The 19,659-nt window shown below is 42.3% G+C and overlaps 1 protein-coding gene across 1 annotated transcript; it reads left to right on the forward strand.

The window, feature by feature from the left end:
• The first annotated feature begins 456 nt into the window (after window positions 1–456).
• Window positions 457–19,430, forward strand: LOC103358786 (cytosolic 5'-nucleotidase 1A-like). The gene is made up of 6 exons (XM_008283892.1): window positions 457–1,050; window positions 4,940–4,984; window positions 8,980–9,147; window positions 9,222–9,351; window positions 17,435–17,557; window positions 19,426–19,430. The coding sequence occupies exons 1-6, from the start codon at window positions 895–897 to the stop codon at window positions 19,428–19,430; spliced, it is 627 nt and encodes a 208-aa protein (XP_008282114.1). The 5' UTR covers window positions 457–894.
• Window positions 19,431–19,659: the final 229 nt, after the last annotated feature.

Genomic DNA, 19,659 nt, shown 5'->3' on the forward strand with positions numbered 1-19,659 from the left:
TAAAAATAAGAAGAAATGTTGAGGATGTGTACTGCAGGAAACATTTCATCAAAAATCAAAGCTAAATTCTACCAATATGAGACGAGAATTCAACCATTTCCTGATGATTTATCCAGTTTTTCAGCTCATTTGCCAACAAGCATTATCCCCTCACTTGGTCTCACTTGTTAAAAAAAAAAAAAAAACCCTTTTTAATTTGCCTCTAGATTAAATGGCTCATCATGATGGCTATTTTTTGCTGTGTACTTAGTGAGTGCCTGAACTTCCCATGAGCCTCTTGGGCAAACTGCCCCGCCAACAAGGGGACAGTAGGGTGAGGGTGGAGGGGAGGAAGAGGCGGGGCCGGACTGAATAAGGAAGCAGGCCTGTGATTGGTCAGCGAGAGGGGAACGAACGGAGCCGGGGAGCTGAGAGAGTGATTGAATGGGACAGGGAGGGAGTGGAGGGCACTGAGAGGGGATAGAGGGAGACTGAGAGGTAGCAGCAGATGGACTGCTGCACACTCACAAAGGACAGATTGTATGTTTGACAGTATGTGTGTATGCATGCATACTGTAGCAGAGCAGGAACTGTTTGTAGGATAATGGTTGTGAAGGAGTGAGTCCATATCCTGGATGCAGAGAGGAATAATCCTCTTGAGCAGGGAAAAAAAACAGGGGGATAAAGACAAGTGACAAAGAGGCAGAACACTTTCGCTCTTCACACTTGCTTTCAGGTCAACCTGAGTAAAAAAAAAAAAACAAGCACAGTAGCAAACCAATGTATGTGACAGGAGAATCTCGATAAATGCTACGGATTTCTTGTTTGCTCGGTTTTACTTTTTTTTCACCTAAGAAAAGTACAGCAACTTAAGGTAGAGTAGCCTGGCTCGCTTCGGAAGCTGAGGGATCCTCTATGGTGAAGATGAGTCTGGATCCTGTGCAGGTGATGAGCGGACAGGTGGAGGAGCTCAAAGTCGCCCCTTCGTCCAACGGGGACAGCAGAGGATCATGGGAGGAGAAGGAAGAGCTTGACCAAGACCACCTGGTCCTGACTTCCAAGCCAAAATCAGTAAGTGTCGGAGCTGCTTGTACATCTGTGTCTGACCGTCATCATGGGGCGCAAAGGCCTTTGTGTTAGTGAATGTCTACCAACCATCCCTGTGCCCTGTTCTCTCATCTGCTCTGCCCTGTTGCTGTTCCTCCCGGCTTATTACTTTGAGTCAGATGTTTACGTCGCCCACGTGCAGCTTAAAGTGTAGCTCATAAACAGGGGGACTGGGGGTCAGGCAAGGTCAGACACAGCATGTGGCCAAGTGTGTTCTTGAGTGTGTCGTCTTTAGGGTCAGACTCCTATTACATAACAGGACATTTATACATGAGCATGCTAGGCTAAGAAGCTAACCTGACTAGATTACTTTTTGTGACTTGTCTTTGTCAAGTCTGAGGGCTCAGTGATGTTAGATTTGGTCCAAATAAGAATCATGTTTTTATTCTTCATGCAAAGTACGGCGTAGTCAAAACTCACAGGAGATCAACAGAAGATCAACAGATGTTTATTGTGACTAATGCAACTGTCCTACAAACTTTAATTTGTTGTGACTCATACAGTAGGTCCACAGTTCTTCCTCCAGAGCTGAAAAACTTATTAGAAACAAGATTCCCGTTTGCAAAAGGTTAACGTGAATCCGAGCTGACAATTAAAAGAGAACCAGTCACACTCGCTGGCAAAGGTTTAGTTCTGTTTATAGCATTGCAGGACATCAACATACTGAAGAGGACACGCTGTCGCATTTCCAGGGAATCAGGGAACACGCTGCTGACTCTGCGAGGGAGTTACTGCAATTTAACACATGAAAGCCGTTAATAAGCCCAAAGAAACAAACGTGGAGGAATGTAAAGACAGAAAAAAACACTAACGAGCGAACAAAATTGCTGGTGAGGAACACAGACTAAAGTGGCTAAAAGCTGAGTAATCTGCTGCTTGAGGATTAGTGGCGGTGGTGTATTTCAGACGGTAAACATCCATTACCATATCCCAATAACAGGGCTTAACAGTCAATCCACATATAACTGCATTACATTACTGTCTAATGCACGGCAGATACGTATCACATCACGTGGACACGACAGACTGACGGTAAACTGCACGTGATTATTCAACATTGACAGATTATAGGGCTTTTCTTCAAATTAATATCTGTGAAATTAGATTTTGACAGTAACAACTGAGCAGAGTGCAGACAGGGCTATTAAGATATCATTTTGTGTTATTTTTTATGGCATTTGCTCATCATAAATCTCTTAGTATGACTATTTTGAACACAATTCACAGTTTAGCACATTTTTCATTTTGACAGAATAGACTCACTAAAAGCTTTTAGTTCTACAGTAATCAAACATCATGAAATTCGCTTTATGATGCATTTTTATCTGGTGATATGTTTCCATGGATGACGGCCCCATTAAGGAATAACAGGCCACCCAAAAGATTGAACATAAAAGATAGAAAAGAAGCAGTTTTTCAGTAATGGGACTTTTTTATTCAACAACACAGGGTTTATTCATAAAAGACAAGTGCCGCGTTAATTCGTTATATCATTTTAATTAACATTAAATGGGAAGGTCAGAGGAATTAAGTAGCATTCATGATAAATTCAAACCACTTTTCATCTGCATTTAATCGGTGGAGGAGGACCAAGAAGGGACAATTGACTTAATTCCGTGATTGAGTTGAGTTTTTTTGTCAGCCTGAGTCTTGTAAATTTAAAAAAAAACAAAAAAACATTAAATTTTAAATGAATAAATATAGAAGTAGAAAGTTGGAACACAGGAATAAAACTCAACATTAGCATATCCTGCTAACTAGCATATTGGGCTGCATCCGAACAAAACACTTTTGGTGGAAACATTGGACGTCATCATGTTGTGATGTTAGTAGCATCTAAAACCACTTAGCAAGCTAACGACCACATAACATAATCTAGGAAGAGCAAAAGTTTAATGGAAAGTGACTCAAATTACAATGTACTAGTTTTTCATGGCTTCTGCCATTTCTTCGCAAATGTCATCTTATGAGGCTTTCAAATAATTTCCACCGACGACTGTAAATACCACAAGAGGGGAGTGTTAACAACCAAAATACCACCAAACCATTTCAAAGGCTAACTAGCACATCGTTAGCTAATGTAGCCACATGTTGTTTGTTGTTTGGATCAAGTTTGTAGCATTCAACAGCCAACCAGAATAAAATGTAATAAAAACATACACTAAGAATAAAAAGCTCTTTGCTGCAATACCACATAAATGTTTCTTTAAGTTATCTTCTAAATTAGGTATTAATTAGCGAGCTATTTGCAGCTTAATAAGCCAGGGAGTTGGAAAAGCTGTTTTCTGTGCTATTTATTTCCTTCTTTCTAAGGATATTAGCTTTACTCTTTGATAAGCTTTACTTTGCCAGTGCTTTAGTCTAAAAGTAAATAAAGGATGATTTCAAAAGTCATACCAGGATTTTTTTTAAATCAACTACTACTGTGCAATGAACAGAAAGACAGTTTGAAAAAAAAGTAAACTAAATCAATTTTTGCTTCACTTTCCCCAGTTCATCTATAGATTTAAACTGTCTCAGTGTTTTCGGTGTCTTCCATAAGGTGGGAGGCCATGTTGGTGCTACCTGTGGAGAACATCTTTCAGGGATGTTTTCACGGGAGAAAAAAAAACAATCTACTCCAGGGAAGGTAATTCCCTGAAAAGATGTGGCTAAACTCAGAGAAAACAGAAGTTCTTGTGGCGTTACTGCCAGAAAGCCATATTCTATCAACATGAACCAAAACTAGATGGAATTCCTCTCATTCAGACACATACGGCAACACTGACAAAAACCACTGTACACACCAAATGTGTAATCACACATTATTTCCGGGATTCCTGTGACTCGCTGGCTCGTATGTAATTTTTAATTAAAGGGACAACACTGACCTGATTTCAGCTCAGCCGCTACATTAACAGCGCCGTCACTGGCAGTGTTCAGTCACACTCCGGTGTTACCAGATCTGCCAAGACACAAACAGACTGCATCATCGCTGGCCTTTAGTTTATCTATAAATATCTGCCACCCCGCTGCTGCTCACCGCTCCACCCGCCCCGTCACTTTCTGCTCACACTCTCACCTCTCTTTATTTTTTTTTTCCCACTGCTTCCCCCTCCGGTGTGTCTCGGCCTGGTGTCTGGAAATCCCTTCCATCTCTCGCCTTTTCATTCCCCCCATGGATACAAGGGATGTCTCACAGCCTCTTGATATGTAAATAACAAGATGAGTCATGGATCAGGGTTATGCACAGATACTAGTCCTGCTGACGTGGCAAAGCTCTGACAGGATTAATGTATGGAGGGGAGTGCTGACGGAGACTTCAGAGAGAGACACACGTGAATGTTTGCTTTCATCGAGTTTAATTATTTATGGCTGCCTTCATACAAATCAATGGGTTTGAGGTGATTACAGTTGCTGTGGGTTCCTGTGCAAAAGGAGCCTTGTGGTCGATGCATTCCCAGCGGGTTGAAGGCCCCCCGAGAGAGGGCAGGCAGTTAACACTACCGGTATCGAATCACAGCAAAGGACTAAACTCTCGCTCTGGGATAACTCCCAGGCTGTGTGACATGTTATTCATAGAGTAAACTGACTCTAACGGATAAGCTGCAGCAGGTCTTCTACATCTGCAAAGCTGTCTCTAAGCACTGTGCTCTCCCCTGCAAACAGAGCTCTTTAAACATAGGTTCACCTGTCTGCAGACATGCCTTATATATAAATTGATTCATTGCTTTAAAAAAAATATGATTTATGTATCGGACATTGCAAAAAAAAAAAAAAAAAAGTCTTACCAGGACACTAAAGTCAATAAGAGAGATTTAAAGATGTGGAAAATTCTTTCTGCTGAATATAAACAAACTGTCATTCTGCTAAGGTGACAGGGAGACGAGCCCGGAAGGTGGAGGGAGGCGTGTTCTTCGTAAGTATACCCCATCATCGTGTGAGGTCAAAAGTGGTGTCCATGGCTACTGACCGGCCATCAGTGCTGCCCCTCCACCCTGTTTTAACCTCCTCTGTGCTGGCTGCTGATGCCTGCATGATCACGGTCACACGCACTCTACTAACCAGCAGCCTGACCTGATGCATCGTCATGTGTGCTGTCATGTTGATTCACATTGTCCTGGATGTCACTGACTGGACTGAGCTGTAAATCCAACTCACTGCGTTTTAATCACGAGGCGGGCGTGGCTCTTTACACTCACTGTATGCTTTGGTTAGGGCTGTATCGTGATAGTTCACCAACTATTTGCTCTTCTATAGGCACTAAAATCTGTCCTCATGGTGCAAACAAATCTTCCATCCATCCATTGTCTATACACCGCTTAATCCTCACTAGGGTCGCGGGGGGCTGGAGTCTATCCCAGCTGACTCAGGGTGAAGGCAGGTTCACCTGGACAGGTCACCAGTCTATCACAGGGCTACACTTAGAGACAGACAACCAAGCACACTCACATTCACACCTACGGACAATTTAGAATCACCAATTAACTTCAACATGTTTTGTGGGAGGAAGCCGGAGAACTCGGAGAGAACCCACGCTGCACGGGGAGAACATGCAAACTCCACGCAGAAAGATTCCGGTGACCCCACCAGGACGCGAACCAGCAACCTTCTTGCTGCGAGTCAACAGTACTACCAACTGCATCACCCTGCAGCCCGCAAACAAATCTTTCATTTTTTAAATATTTTCTCAGCAGTATATGATGTGGCTCATCTCTTACAGGTGGATCACAAATCAACAGAATCAAATCACAACAAATGCAGATGATTTCACACAATTAAATTCCAGCCACGCTCTGTGGTATAAATAAAAATGCTGAGCAACCCCAGTTACACTGCATGACAGTAACCGAAAGGGGCTCAGTGTTGTGGCACAGATGGCAGGAGCTTTAGTCAAAAAGACTGCACAACGGGCTTGTGACTAAAGTGCATTTAGATCTATGGTAACGGCAGCATGCACCTGTTGACAGTGATGCTCGTGCCTTTGTGCAAAATGTAAAGAAAACAAGAGGAGCAATTCTTCCTCAGGTGACCGAGAATGTCACTGCAGGATGTGATCAGACTGTCAGTCCATCGACAAGTTAGTTAGACAGATAGTTAGTTATTACAGCGGTGTTGCAGTGCATAAACTCCTCATTACAAAATGGGGAGTTTAGCGGTGCAACAACGATCACCATTGTTGCCCAGAGATGTGGACAAGAGTCATGTAGACAAATGAGTGGACCAGTGCACTTGTGGCGTACACCAAGAGAATCACACAGTCCTTAATGTTTGACCCCTTCAGTGAGGGGATCTTGTGCTTCTGTTATGCTACACTTTATGTTTTTCCATTCAACTTTTCCTTTGTTACCTGTCTATATATCAAGATAAGGACTGTAGCTGTTTGAAAAACAGGTGATCTAATATTGTCATTCGTTAAACATTTACGTTTGGGGTGGCCTTTATCAAACACCATTTCCATAAGCTGCAGTCATTTGTGGACTTATCAGGCATTCACATCAGGTCAGAGGAAAGGTTGTGATCGGAAAGACTCGTGTGTTTACAACCTCCCAAGCTGACAACTCAACAACTTAAAATGGCAGCTACCAGTCCTCTGGTGCTGCTGCTTCTCTTTTATTGCAGCGTATTCCAACATGAAACGATAAAACAGAAAGACTCGAACTTTGGCAAACAGTATTTTTCTGCACAGAAAAGCATGCTTATGTACAGGAGTGTAGTTTGAACGACGTGCACCAATGTTAAGTTAGTTTTGCTGCTGTCTGAGAGTTCAGTTACAGTGCTCATTCAATACACCGCTCTTCCTTTGAACATGTTTGCTTGCTGGCACTTCCATACTTGTTTTTTTTTGTTTTTTTTAAAAATATGCCTGTCCCAGTCATAAAGAGGATTTGCATGTTGATATGAACTCTGTTCAAAAGTGGGGAAGTGACAGTTACTGTAACTCTGATATGGCACAATCTTGGCATAAACATCATTGATCAACAAGAGTCCACGAACGAGTTGACGGGTTGCTATAGAATTGTGGTAAAGTCTACATGTTGTGAGGTAGAGTAGATGTTTTTAGCCAGCAGACTAAAACTAAGAGACTGAAAAAGAGCACTGGTGAGTTTTTTGGAACAGAGATTAAAGCAAGATACAATGACATAGACAAAGGTGGCGTATGTGGTTGTAATTCAATACACTTTTTTTTTTGTCAAATTCAGTGAATATCTCAGTCTTCCAAGTGTACGCTCTGTGTGACTGGAGAACCAGAGGACACTATGCACTGAGACACAGTAGCCCAGTCCTACAACATACCCTGCTTCATCAACTGTTTTCCTCTAAATGGGACCACATGTTGCAAAATTAACACCATGTAGTATTAAAAGAGGCTTGAAGTGTAAGACTGAGACTATAAACTCAAGAGGAAAATGTTTGCTGAAGTAACAGATCAAGTGAGAAGTAGGGCAATTTTCTTGCAAACTTCTATACAATCTGACTTTTTTTGGGCCACAAATGTGTCGCCCCCTGCTGGCTGTCAGAAAGAATGCTGGCACTTCTTGGCACATTATTTTTTCCAGAAACACAAGTGAATGAATTGCTGAAAGACAAATTTCACAGACTTACTGCAGCGAGTGACACAATAGAGCAGATGTGATGCAAAGACTTTGACTCCACAAGTAGTGAAAGCTTTCACAGACTGGTAAAGCATGCAAAATGTTTCCCTCCTTTTTTAAAGGCAGATAATGTTTTAAAACATCTGTTAATAACACTGAACACTCAGAAGAACCCTGGTGTGAATTAAGCTTAAATTATCCTTTGTAAAATTGAAGGTTGCATGCTGGAAAAGTTAACTTCTGCTCATTTAAGGTATGCCTGCAGCTTGCTAACATAAGCATGGATTCCCTCTACTGATAATGTCCCACTCATATCATTTCAACACATTTGTGATTCTCGTCTTTCACACAAAAACAACATCAACATTATGATTTTCACCTTCACTTCACTTTGAAGGTCCTTTGGGTTCATTTTGTTTTGTTCTGACAAACAGCAACCTTCACACCTCACACACACACTCTCCGTCTCTGGTGACAAAATAAAGCGAGTCCTGAGGCGTGTGTGACGCAAATGGCACCTTCAAATGCCTGAATGTCTGTGTTTGTATACACACTGCTGTACAATATGTTGGAAAAGCCTGCAAGACGGTGAACCGAGTTAACGCTCGTGCAGTGTTTAGTATCTGTTTAAATCTAATGCAGAGAGTTTAGATGTAAATATAAACATAATGCATAGAAATGAATGACAAACGAGGATTCCCACTTTGTTTGTGAAATATAAATGCATGACTTTGTGTGAAAAGCTTCACTGACGAGAGGAGTTGTTAAAATTGGATCATGTTTGATGAAATCTAACTTTTAATCTGATGAGATGTGGGTCAGGATTAATCCTGAGGAGGTGGTGTGTGTGAACAGGTAAGTAGGTGACATATCAGCAGGCAGCAGTGTTGTGATGGAACAAGGCTAAATGCAGGAACAATGGCTCAGTGCGCCTGTCAGCACATGTGGCCTATTTACAGACATAAAGCCATTATGACCTGGACACACAAATGCAAATGTTTCAATGGACCGATTCCCACCCTCACTACAAAGACACGCATGTGAACACGTACTTGCATGCATTGTGATGTGAAGCATCCGAAACTGCATCCAAATAAGGTTTTGGCAATGATACAAGAGCTCCCCACACTTGTAAAATGTAAACATTCAAAGCAGGGTTTTGTTAGAAGGCTCAACTTTCAGGTTCAGACACCCCAAACCTCTCCTCTGTGTGTTTTCCCGTCATCATTCCATTGAGAACATCACTGCTTGCTCATCCTCCCTTCTTCTGTTCTTCTTCATCATTTCCATCTCCTCCTTTTGTCTGTTTTTTCCGCAGCCGAAGCCAGAGAATGCCGTGACCGTTGCCGTTTCTTCTCGCGTCTTGTTTCGGACCGAGGTGGAGCAGAAGGTGTTCGAGCAGAAGGGTGTGGAGGAATATCTGAGATACCAAATCGAACACGAGAATGAACCCTTCGCCCCTGGACCTGCTTTCCCCTTCGTCAAGGTTAAAGTCACACAAACATCTGCATTATTTTTTTTTTCTACTGTCCCGAGCTGACTCTTCCTTTACCCTGACAGGCTCTGGAGGCGGTCAATGCTCGTCTGCGGGAGCTGTACCCACAAAGTGAAGAACTGTTCGACATCGTTTTGGTCACGTACAACCATGCGCATGTAGGAATCCGGCTCATCAACACCATCAACCATCACAGTAAGTCTCACTTGCCACAGCATGGACAGTTTGGAAAATTTACGACTTGGGCGACCCTCTGTGGCACTATTGAAAGATACAACGCAGCAAAAAAGAAAACTGTGTTTAAATAGCTTCCTGTCACGGGGTAATAGCACATTGATAGGTTAATAATATATGACATTTCAAGCAGTCACACACACACACACTCCTGCACATCACTTTGACAAGCTCATTATCTCACTCTCCATGTAGCCAGACTGAACATACTCCCCAAGTCATTTATTCAAACACTGGAGTTTTAAAAGAGCTAATTTGTTTTACAAGTAGGGGAGAAAATTATCTAAAATGCCGAGATCTGATATTGTGCCTTTAAAGTAGCTGTCAGCCGTTTTTTTTTTAATATGTTTGTGAATCATTTCACTTGGGGCCGCCAACAGGTTAGAAACGAGCATCTTCAAATAACATGCAGTTCTTTAGGGACAGGTGGTGCTGATGACAGAATATTTTGACACATTTATTAAACTGCTTTGCACTTTGCTGACCTCGAGTGGTCATGAGAGAAAGCAGCTCAGCAGAATGAGTTACGACATCTGAAGCATTGAGAGTTGCGTGTCAAGGGATTTCAAACACACGCACATGATGAACCCTGTTTCCTTGAAATTATGTCTGGATACAACTAAATTGTCTCGTCAGCTGCAGTGTAACCACTGGGTGGAGTCAGACATTTAGAGGCATTTATGAGCTGCTTTGTCAGGAGCTGGTTGGGGTGGAAGCATAGACTGTATAAAAGATGGACGTAGCAACCGGCCCTGAAAAATGAAGCCAACCCGGAAGTGTCAAAAACCTACGTCTGCCAGCTGCTGGCTCCAAAAAGCTCTGGCTCCCATAGACTTGAATTGGAAAAGAAGTGATCACAGATCACAAAATACTGCATTCCTCCAGCTCAGGATTTTTTTAAAATTTGTTTTCATGGTCAAGTCCAGAGATCAGGTGGCCAATCTGAAAATAAATCAATACTGAATTTTTAAAAAATCGTCAAAATTTTTGCGGGGCAAGGGGCGTGGCTGGCTTGATTGACAGTCGGCAGCGACCATACAGATGAAACGAGCAGAAGGCGGTAAATGTGGGCGGGCAGAGAGGGCCCGCCTCTCAATCCGTCTGACCAATCGCTGCTCCTATGGCTCCGCCCCCCTCCGACGATTTTTGCGTCACTGGCTCCAAAAATCCAAGATGTCAACCAGGAAGTAGTAAAACCCTGGCTTCATTTTCTCAGTGCAGAAACCAACCGGTGACGTCACGGTAGCTACGTCCATCTTTTATACAGTCTTTAGGTGGAAGACGGGCGGAAAAAGCGCAAAACTGTCATACCAGCTACTGGGGTTAGGATTGACCCGGGACAGATCATGTTTTGATTTACATGTGAAAAAGATGTTGTGTCTCAAGTCACAGGAGATTTTTTCTGTATTAAACTTTGCTTAATGTAATGAGTGACTAAATATCACCATTAAAAAAATATATAGTCATGGGACGACCTGACTGCCAAGTAATTAGGGTGTATTACACATGGGCATCAATAAGCACCCCAGTTTCCATTTGCTGCATGTTGTTATTCTACTTCCTAACTTGCTTGAAATCTGTTCAATACATGCACAGTGGGTTGGCATCTACATATTCCACACATGCACCATTGCACAGTGGACCGCGGCTGTGTCCGAAATCACTCCCTATGCCCTGCATAGTGCACTATATAGGGTGCACGTCATTTTGTAGTGTTGTTCGACTTCTCAGCGGTAAATTTCATCCACTATATAGTGCACTTAAAATATCCCACAATGCACCGTAAAAAGTAGTGTACAGCCGATGGTATCTAGCCGAGCAATATGGACCATCATGCATTGTGCGGAAGGAAATGGAAACGGAGATGAACGAGAGCGCGGAAAAATTCCCCTTTGTTTTGTTAAATTTTATTTCACCCGGACAGTGAACGTCGCTAAAATTGCGGCGCTCAGTTGTGATTTGGACATACAACACCACTTTTTTAAAATTGCTTTTAGCTACTGGATCCTGAAGAAACGCTCTCTCATCTGGTATGTACAGCAAAATGACAAAAAACTTGATTTAATTTGATTTCTTAGCTACGCAATAAACTGTTAATTTGATGTGTTTGTACGACGCTGTTGCAGCACAAATCGCGGCTACCGAGCGACGTAATTAAAAGCTCGAGTAGTGTCCGAAATGATGCTTTGCTGAGGTGCTCCCTATATAGTGATCACTATATAGTGAGTAGGGAGTGAGTGGGTGATTTCGGACACAGCTCGTATAACACTGGCTCTACTATCTTAACCTATATTTCCTATCTCTCTCCACATTCTCTGTCTAGATTAAGGCATAAAAGGGTATTATTTCCAAAGCAAAAGTGTATATTTGGTAGGAAAAAAAAATGGTAGCAACATTACTGATATCCTCCTGATCAACATATTTTAACTTGCCAAATTCATGAGCAATACGTTGATACAAAACGTAATGCAGTTATAGTTATGTGTCCTAAAAACATATTTTCTGCTGCAATTTAAGTGAGTAGGAAAGTGATTTCTAGGAGACAAGGCTACAAGTAGTAGCTGCTAAGGAAAAAACTGAAAAAAACTTCAACATGACTGCTTGTCTTTCTTCCAAAAAGTTTGTGATACTAGTCAAGAGTATTGATTATGAAGGTGACATAAGCAACGTGTTGCTTTTCGGTTACACACATCCAGCAAAACCATCTTCACTGAAAACCCCCTACTCACCACAATGGCAGCGAAGAAAAGAATATGAAGTCCTGCACTCAGTGGTCTCCAAAGAGAGTATACAGGTTGGACCAAAAAGAAACCTCCCACTTGTAGGTGCAGAGAACAGTCTGCAGATTCTGTTCTTCAAGTCATGATGTCTTTGTGGTGAGAAAATACATCCTCCTCCAAGGTTTGCCTGTATGACAACTCAACTCCAACTGCAGCAGGAACACTTAAAATATTCTGGTTTAGTGTTAGGTTGTGCAGTCAAGAGGGTTTAATTCAATACCAATTGAACTACAATAAAACCTGCACTGTGGGTAGCTTCGGTTGGACTGCTGTGAACCCTTTGTGTGCTAAAGGCTGTTAGCAAGAGGGACTGCCAAGGAAACAGTGAAGCACTCTTCACTGCTTTCCTGAAGACTGTTTACATTATTAATACAGCCAACAATCTCTACTAATGTTTAAGCCCAACACCTAAAATGAATTTAGAAAATCATGGTAGGTGTGCGGTAATTAGTTTTTAGTGAATATTGTTGCATCTATTTTTTGTGATTTTTGTCTCCTTATGCAACTCCAAGAAAAAAAAAAAAAAAATCAGCACTGTAAGATGACAGGACGCAGACACGGATGTAATGAAATAATCCAAACTGGTCAGGAAGTAGAAGCTGACGCAGGCTCAGCTGAGAGACAAACAACAAAGTGTATGAACAGCTGACTGACAGGATCCTTCCCAGGGAAAATCTCCGACCCTCTGATGAAATCTTCCTCACAGACCACTTCCTGTTCAACTCTCTAAATGTTTTCAGATCCTTAGAGCTTCAGGTCGGCGTGAGTTCAAGAACACGCCTCTTGGGACGCGAGACTAAACCAAAGAGGCCTGAAAGAAAAACAGGTCTGAGTGGAGCCACCAAAGCAACACATGGCCTCGCAGATGCTTTCATGTTAGATCTCGTCGGTGGCCCTCTGCATGAGCGGCCCTGTGCATTCAAACAGTCCCCTGACCTCTGGCTTTTCCTACAGAGCTAACGGAAAGCGGTTCTCTGATCACAGAGATAAGCGTTTGTCGAACGTTACTCCTGCAGCACAGCTATAGAAGATGATTGAGATGGAAACATTTAATTGCTCTTTTAGCTTGAACTACTGAGAACCATTCAAATACTCATTTATCTCTCCACAGTCTACCCGTTTTAAGCAAAGGCAGGATGATGAATAACTTTTCCTCCTTTGCATTTAGGTGACACGAGACTGTTACCGTTTGCACACGGCTCTGAATGACAGGCGTACTGTAGGTGCCTGCCAGCAATTTCATGCATCTACTTATCATCTATACATCATAGGACCCAAGGGCCAGGCTGAATGACGGGCTGCGTAATGTGCTCTGTGTGTAGTTAATGAGAGTTCATGTGACGACTTTATCGTCCTCTATGGAAATCTGAACTGGAGTCTCATATATGCATTGATGTGTGTTACTGTACCGGCTTGTATATCAAAGTTCTATAAGCGCAATATGTTAAACTGCAGCGTGATGCTGCTCCTTCTTTGCTGCAGTGTTTTTGCAGTCCTGCTGATTTCCTGCTTTGTTACATTACCGAGTTGTAGATCTTCTGAACAAACAAATAAATCATACACAGTCAGATGATATGAAAACATTTTTGCAGGCAGGACAGCAAAAAAAAAAAAAAACAGATACAAAGACATCAAGGGTGAGGACATTTTCCCTCAAGCGACTCCCACGCTCCGGCACCCATCGTAACAGCGGGGGATGTTTGAGAGGTTCGTGTCTACGAGGGATGGTACAGTGTAGTTGAGGGAGGTCAAACTCACCAGGGCCTGACTACAAAGCTAAGTAAACCATTTAGGAAGTCCACAGAGGACAGTCGGTTGTTTGAGAGATCAACACTGCCTCTTTGTTTCCTTTAGTTTCTATCTCATTTTGCCTCAAGCTCATTCATGAGTCACGTTGTATCTCCTCTGTCTTTGTTTTTTGATTGTGTCTTTAAAACGGCAAAACAAAACCTGCCCTTGGGTGGCAAGATTAATACGAGAAATGATTAAAGGGATGTTTTTGAATTTAGATCCCTTTTTTTTGTGTGTGGCTGACGGGGGCCAATGACGTGCATGTACACAAACAAGCTGCACATGAATGTGTTGCATATACAGACGCACTGCATAAATGAAAACAACTGCAAAACGAAAACGCTGCATATCCAGTCACACAACGGAAGTGCAACAGGCCTCTAGGGGCAGTAGTGAGCTAGTCACCTGAGAGGCAGACAACAGTGAGCGAGACAAGTAACATCAGTCGAGGGAAAAGCTAATGGAAAGGTGTGTATTCGCTGGTCTCCATGGATAAACATAAATAACAGAGAGAACACATGGAGACGGTGGTAAAACACCTCTTCAGCACCAGGATAATCACAGTGACTGAAAAGCTAAAGACTCAAAACTGACCCGAGAGGCCTGTGGCACTTCCGTCGTGTGACTGGATATGCAGCGTTTTCTTTTTGCAGCGCATTTCCGTGTTTGCAGCATTTTCTTTTTGTTTCTTTTTATGCAATGCATTCATGTATGTGCTGCTCGTTTGTGTATGTGCACGACATTTGCAACCGTCGGCCACTGTGGGTTTGCTCATAAAAATATTCCAACTCAGATTCACCAATCTCCAACTTGTTTTGTACAATAGGTATTGAAAGATGAATAACACCTGTTCTCAAGGACGTGTGCACTTGCCACTGCCATACTGGTTTGTCTTTTACATTATTGTGATATGACGGGACTACAGATAAAGACCTGTGTCTGATGTTGCATGTGCTGTCAAGTAAAATTATCTTCACTTCCCTGTCTCTTGTTTGCGCTGTGTGTGTCTGTTTCCAAACCTCCACGTGGAAATAGACACAACAGACACACAAAGACTGGCATAGAACAGACACAAGTGGAGAATGAGAAGCAGGGTAGCACCTCAGGACAGCAGTAGAAACTCACATTGAGCTAAAATGAAAGAAGTGCACTTAAATTAGGTAAATAATATAACTGTAATACTTTGTTTGGGAAGTCTTTGGATTTATAGAGCACCAGCTGCACTTTCACTTTTCCAGCAGAGCATTGGAGGTCACTCTGGGCCGATAGTTTCAAAGGGGGGGACCCACATGCACCAAGATTTACAGAAAAACTGGTCCTTGTTCTAATTTATTTGCCGTATCTTTACATCGCAAATAGTTTCCAGCTGCTATCTTAAAGATGTATGATGAAACATGATGAACATTAGGGGGAGGGTGTCCTGTTTTCTAAGATCATACACCATTTCTTCATACCAGGCAGTACCGGTTTCTTGCTGTTTTTGTCCTGCTAGTCTACCTATGTTGAGCATAATAAAGCCCTCAACTTTACCTGCCTGCCTGGTGTATGTCTGCTATTCCTGTCTTCACTGTGAACATTGTGACAGGATAATATAGCTTATATATGGACTTATAGCTTACAGTGGGGGGATGTTACACCGTCAGGTCAAAACAAAAGATGATACTGGACAGAAATCTGCATCAGGACACTGAAGCCGGTGTCATAGTGACAGAACTGTCCTAAAAAAAACCTACTATAATCTATCATCCAAAGTAGGCCAGTAAAAATGATAGAATCTAAAACAGCTCTCTCTAAATGAACTGGCAGCTGTGTGGTGATGATACTGTGAACAGAATATATTTGATATATTTATAGCAACTTTTCCAAGTCAGCACTAATAGGAAAAAATATCCCCCCGGGGTTAATAGATCTGCTGAGAGAAAGATACCTATTACCACCCTAATGAAGGCAAAAAAGCATATTGTAATGGTGAGCTGTGCAAAACTGACACCAATCTGCATCTTGCTGTGTGTGTGTGTTTTCTTAAAGTGAGAAAAGGACACCCGCTAATTCTCACTGCTGCGTAATGTCCATCTGGAAAGAACTGATAAACCAGACATTTGTATGGATGCACACGTCACAAACGGTTCGCTCAAATCTGATTCATTATATGCAGTTAACGCCGAATTTATTTAGTCGGGCAGTGTTTATGTGTGCACATTGTTTGCTTCACATTAGCATTTTTTTCTCTTTCAGTGTAATTTTTCTGGTGTGAAAAAATGCTGACTAAGGTGGAAGGGAGTAAACACTGAATAAGCCACATTTTCAGTTTTCCTGCTGACTTATGGGGCCGTTTCACTGACTTTAGAGGAAAAAAAGGGTCAGCTTATTAGTCACAGTGTGTGCAGTTCAGCCTGTGAGAACGGTGATATAATATCCTCCACAGGTCTGGAGGGAGCTTTGCTAAGGCTGCGTAAATAAACTGTGATGTCATCGGGATGTCACCAGCATTTATTATTATTATTAGGAGGCATTATGGGAAATGTAGGATTCAGCACTTTGGAACTCAAAATTAGGATACCTCTGTTGCATCCATTTTTGCAGGTTTACGGGTGTGCAAATGTTTCAAAAGCCTAATACTAAACAGCATCAGTGCCTCTTTAATGTGGATGAAGCCTAAGATGAGTTTCTTGCCCTGAGTGGTGCAGCTTTAAATAAATGTCATAACCCTCCCATGTCTCTTTTCATAAATCTCCCACCCTCACTAACCTTCTCCTTTACTACATCTCCATCTATCCTGGGTGCCACACACCTTTTCATTCTATTATAACCTTCCACTCTGTTCAGACTCTTCCTTCTCCACACCAACATTAGTCTATTACTTCGTTCCCGTGCCCTCCATCCTCTGTTCTGTCGGCCCCCTGATAAACATCACCTCATTTTACCTGAGGAGACAGATATGATCCACGGCTCTGCAATCATGGATCTAATTACCTAATATCAGTTCCCTCTCGTTCTCCGCATACCGACTCTCCGCTGCTCTTTGGACCGGGCGCTGAATTAAGAGGCAGCGCCGGCCAAAATGCAAACGGACACTTTCCCACCAGTCTTAATACCTTTCTCCTCTCGTCTGCACAACCTCGGCCCTCCCACGGTCTCGTCATCTGGCTCTTCTAGTTATCCCCCTCTTTGGACCCTCTCCACCGATTTGTAAGTTTATCCTCTCACCCTGTCCTAACCAACAGCTCCCCTCCACTTCACCTTCCGTGGCTCCTGATATCACTTCTCCTGAGCTCACCGACAGCTTAAGTATGGATTATATGTGTCACTGTGAAGACACAGGATATTGACTGTATTTCCCGGCATGTTAGCATACAAATACATACATGCAACAACACTGTAATGGATCTCTAAGGTGGTGAATGCTGACATTTAACACCGAATGATGGACTGTAATTAATAACCTTGTTGCTATTTGTTCCTCTTGTTCCCAGACTTGTTTATTGAGAGGTTTTGTATGACGGGAGGAAGCAGTCCTATCGGCTACTTGAAGGCCTGGCACACCAACCTCTACCTGTCTGCTGACGCTGACAAGGTCAGGGAGGCGTTGGCTGAAGGTGAGCACACGCTGTTGCACACATGAATAAGATTTCAATCAGGATGTCAGTGATTTTTATGCTGTAGTGTCTCTCTTTATACTTTCAAGGGCTTTTTTTTTGCTATGTTGTTGATATGACACTTCTATAGTGCACGAGAAATGTAATTACTGATTTTTATTCTCACGTGTAAGAGCCAACTACAGTTGAAACCAGATGTTTACATCCAATGTATGAAAAGGGATTACCAAAATTATTTCTATTTGCTAAGTCAAAGTCAAAGTTTACATATATTTCCTTAGTATTTGGTAGCATTGTCTTTTAACTGTATGACTTGGGTCAAGCATTTTGGGTTTCCTTCCACAAGCTTCTCATAATAGTTTAATTGAATTCTGGCCCATTCCTCCTGACAGAACTGGTGGAACTGAGTCATGTTTGTAAGCTGATTTGCTCCACACGCCTTTCCAGCTCTGCCCACAAATTTTCTACAGGATTGAGATCAGGGCTTTGTGATGGCCACCCCAAAACATTGACTTTGTTGTCCTGAAGCCACTCTGTAACTAGTCTGGTGGTATGTTTGGGGTCATTGTCCATTTGGAAGACCCATTTGTGTCCAAGCTTTAACTTCCTGGTTGATGTCTTGAGATGTTGCTTCAATATTTCCACATAATCTTCTGTCCTCATGATGCCATCTATCTATTTTGTGAAGTGCACCAGTCCCTCCGGCAGCAAACCCCCCCACAACATGATGCTGCCACCCCCGTGCTTCATAGTTGGGATGGTGTTCTCAGGACTGCAAGCTTCCCCATTTTTCCTCCAAATGTAACGATGGTCATTAAGGCCAAACAGTTTATTTTTAGTTCCATCAGACCACAGGACATGTCTGCAGAAATTGCGGTCTTTGTCCCTGTGTGCATTTGCAAACTGTCTTTTTTACGTTTCCTTTGGGGTAATGTCTTCTTCCTCTCTGAGTCGCCTTTCAGCCCATGTCGGTACAGGCCTTGTTTAACTGTGGATAATGGCACTCTCTTTCCAGCTTTAGCAGCATCTTCACAAGGTCTTTAGCTTTTGTTCTGGGGTTGATAAGCACATTTCGCACCAAAACACTTCATCTCTTGGACACAGAACCCGTCTCCTTCCTGAGCAGTATGATGGCTGGACGTTCCCATGGTGGTTATACTTGCATATAATTGTTTGAACAGATGAACGTGGACCCGTCAAGTATCTTGAAATTGTACCCAAGGATGAACCAGACTTGCAGAGGTCCACAATTCTCTTACTGACATCTTGGCTGATTTCTTAGATTTCCCATGTTGTCACAAAAGGAAGCAGTGTGTTTGAGGTGTGCCTTAAAATACATCCACAGGTGCCTCCAATTAACTCAAATGTTGTCATTCACCAATCAAAAGCTTCCAAAGCCATGACATCATCATCTGGGGTTTCCCAAATAGCTTGAAGGCACAGTAATAAAAAATAGATAGAAATAGAAATTAGGTAATCCCAGCTGACCTAAAACAGGAAAAGTTTAGTCTGATTTGATGTCAAACAGTGAGAAAAAAAGGTTATGCGTCTTTTTATATAGTGTATGTAAACTTCTGGTTACATCTTTTAAATTGGCAGTCCTGTATGTATATCAGTGTTAATTATTGCTGTGGATGACACTCACACAAGCAGATTTGACAAAATGATCAAAAAAAGATGAACTAAGAAGCAGTTGCCCCAACAACACCATGCCAAGTGAGCTGCAAAGAGTAACACTACTCGTACATTCGGTGCTCCAGTCAGGAGCTTGTTTGCTTCGTGTAAAGGCAGAAAATAATGAAGCAACGACTAATCTTCCAATTACCAGTACCTCTTATGAATGGCCATGTCCTATGCTGTTTGTGTAGTCTGAGCAGAAACAGAAGTCCAAAAATGACAAGTTGTAGTTTTACAACAGGTTATGAGCCAGACTGTTTCTTGGCTGGAACAGTGACTTCCTGAAGTCCTGCTTGGCAGCTTCACAGCGACGGCAAGACTCAACAGGCAGCTTTTAATCAACAGACGAGACCTCTGAAACATTTCTCTGTGAAAAACAGATTCTTAAGTAATTCGTAAGGCCTATACCTTACTTTGTTAGGTGC

This window comes from Stegastes partitus, unplaced genomic scaffold (genome assembly GCF_000690725.1).
Source record: "Stegastes partitus isolate 25-593 unplaced genomic scaffold, Stegastes_partitus-1.0.2 Scaffold331, whole genome shotgun sequence".
NCBI classification, from domain to species: domain Eukaryota; kingdom Metazoa; phylum Chordata; class Actinopteri; family Pomacentridae; genus Stegastes; species Stegastes partitus.

Bases quoted from the DNA above. Each gene is read 5' to 3' on its own strand.
- LOC103358786 (XM_008283892.1), top strand. From the start codon at position 895: ATGGTGAAGATGAGTCTGGATCCTGTGCAGGTGATGAGCGGACAGGTG. The intron at 1,051-4,939 runs GTAAGTGTCGGA...CATTCTGCTAAG, and splicing joins TGACTTCCAAGCCAAAATCA to GTGACAGGGAGACGAGCCCG. The intron at 4,985-8,979 runs GTAAGTATACCC...TTTTTTCCGCAG, and splicing joins TGGAGGGAGGCGTGTTCTTC to CCGAAGCCAGAGAATGCCGT.